The sequence below is a fragment of the Nematolebias whitei genome, chromosome 19, assembly GCF_014905685.2.
Source record: "Nematolebias whitei isolate Nwh7 chromosome 19, NemWhi1, whole genome shotgun sequence".
Classification (NCBI taxonomy): domain Eukaryota; kingdom Metazoa; phylum Chordata; class Actinopteri; order Cyprinodontiformes; family Rivulidae; genus Nematolebias; species Nematolebias whitei.
In genome coordinates this window covers 18,431,798-18,433,749 of record NC_056516.1, presented here as the reverse complement: position 1 = coordinate 18,433,749, position 1,952 = coordinate 18,431,798, and the positions used below count along the sequence as shown (strand labels likewise).

Sequence of the window (1,952 nt, the reverse complement as noted above, 5' to 3'; positions counted from 1 at the left end):
AAAGCTCCATTGTACGTAATACTACAACTTTATTCTCATAATATTTCAACTTTATTTTTGTACGACTTCATTCTAGTAATATTATGACTTTATTCTCGTATTTTGCTTTTATTGTCGAAGGACTTTATCATCGTAATATTACAACTTTATTCTCATAATATCATGACTTTTTTTCTCGTAATATAAGTTTTTATTATTTTTTTAATTATTAACGTGGCCCTAATACTCTGTCGTAGTATATATCCTGCTGTGTACCGGTATATGTAATACTTTTTAAAATACTGTCAGCGCTCTCCTTTACTCCTATTTAAGCATGTTTTTTATTCTTTAAATTGTTTTTTTTCCTGTTTTTTTTTTTAAGGAGTTGAACCTCTAAATGTTTTAAAATCTGGGACTAAAATGTGTTGAATATGTTTCAACGTATTCAGTATGAATATGAATATTGAATTTGTTTAGGATAAATTTGAAACCTACTGAATATTTTTCTACTGGGATTATTGAGCATGCATCAGGATGTGTTGAATATGATTTTGTGTATTAGCTGTCTTTTGTTTCTTTTAATATCATGATATTTGATATTGTTACGTTTTATTAAAAAAAAAAAAAGCTGTGTGTGTGATGAGAAAAACCAAAATACATGAAAAATTGAAAGAATAAATTTAACCTTATCACATGGCGACAACCATTTTCATTGTTTTATTTAATATAAAATCCCTAATGCATTGATTCATCTAAAATGGTTGATGGCTCCCTTCTAATGTCCAACTTTGTCCACATGGACAAAATGTCCTACACCTTCTCTAATGATATGTTTTCACGTGTACGTCACCCTCTGTTTTTAATATAAACCTCCAGTCTTACCCAGACTGTGCAGGTGTCCGTTCCTGAGGCTGAACGGGGGCAGAGGAGGAGGAGGTGGTGGAGGAGGAATGCGGGTGGACAGTTCTGTGGTGGGGGAGCGTGCTGGAGGAGCTGGGGGAGGAGCCAGCCGACTCACCCCTGTTAACGAGACATCAGTAATTAGACGTGGTGACTCTGAAAGGCTGTTTCACGACAGACAAGATGATTTCATGACAGCTTCTTCCTCTGAGCATAAAAAAGCTGTGGTTGGTTTTGAAAATCACACACAAACTGCAGTTACACATGATTTAATGAGCAGGTGTGACATCTGTCCCACAATCCAACCCCGAGAGAAGCAAACAGCTAAACTATAAATGATGCTTCTGTGAGCTTCTCTTTCTTTAAAGACGGTTTCAATAAAATAGTTCTAGAAGAATCCAAATCTGTTTCGTTGGGAAAGGTTTGAGTAACTTTCTTCCTTGCTTCAGTCTTGTGGTTTAATTTGCGACCTTTGGATTTAAGAACATCTTTGTAGGATGAAATTGGGAGCCTCTCCAGTGACTTAATTATTTGATAAAATTAACAAAAAGGTTGAGAAGTGAATGTCACACAGACTATTAAAGATTTCTGAATTTTCCAGTTATTAATCAAATGCTTTTTTCTTCTTTATAATTCTTTATATCACAAAAGTTAAAGAGAGGCGCAGATAGTGAATACGTTCTTTTATTATTAGTAGGAATGCACGATATTGGATTTTTGGTCGATATCCAATATGCCAATATGTTAAAACTTATTTGGTCGATAACCAATACCAGTACAATTACTTTTGTCCTATACTCACTTACAGAGACTACATAACTTTCTCTGCTGTGGAATTAAAATACAACATTATTCTGCACGGGCTTTGTCACTGTGGCCTGCTACTAAATACACATGACAAAAAGGGGCTGAAAATGATGTAACACTTCAACTTGGATTATGTTTAATGTCAAATTTATTCATGATATTTACTCTCTCTAACACAATGACAACACTTGGAGTGCAAATTTGTAAAATTTTCACAAATCTAAACTCAACGTGCATGACGTCATAACATTGTGCTTGCGCTGCAG

At 34.4% G+C, this 1,952-nt stretch overlaps 1 protein-coding gene across 1 annotated transcript in view; it reads right to left on the bottom strand.

Moving 5' to 3' along the window:
- The window catches only part of wipf3 (WAS/WASL interacting protein family member 3), a 21,420-nt gene that overhangs the window by 432 nt on the left and 19,036 nt on the right, over window positions 1-1,952 (bottom strand). The window contains exon 7 of the mRNA XM_037692831.1: window positions 862-999. Within this exon, the coding sequence (XP_037548759.1) occupies window positions 862-999 (138 nt within the window). The remainder of the gene's footprint in view (window positions 1-861; window positions 1,000-1,952) is intronic.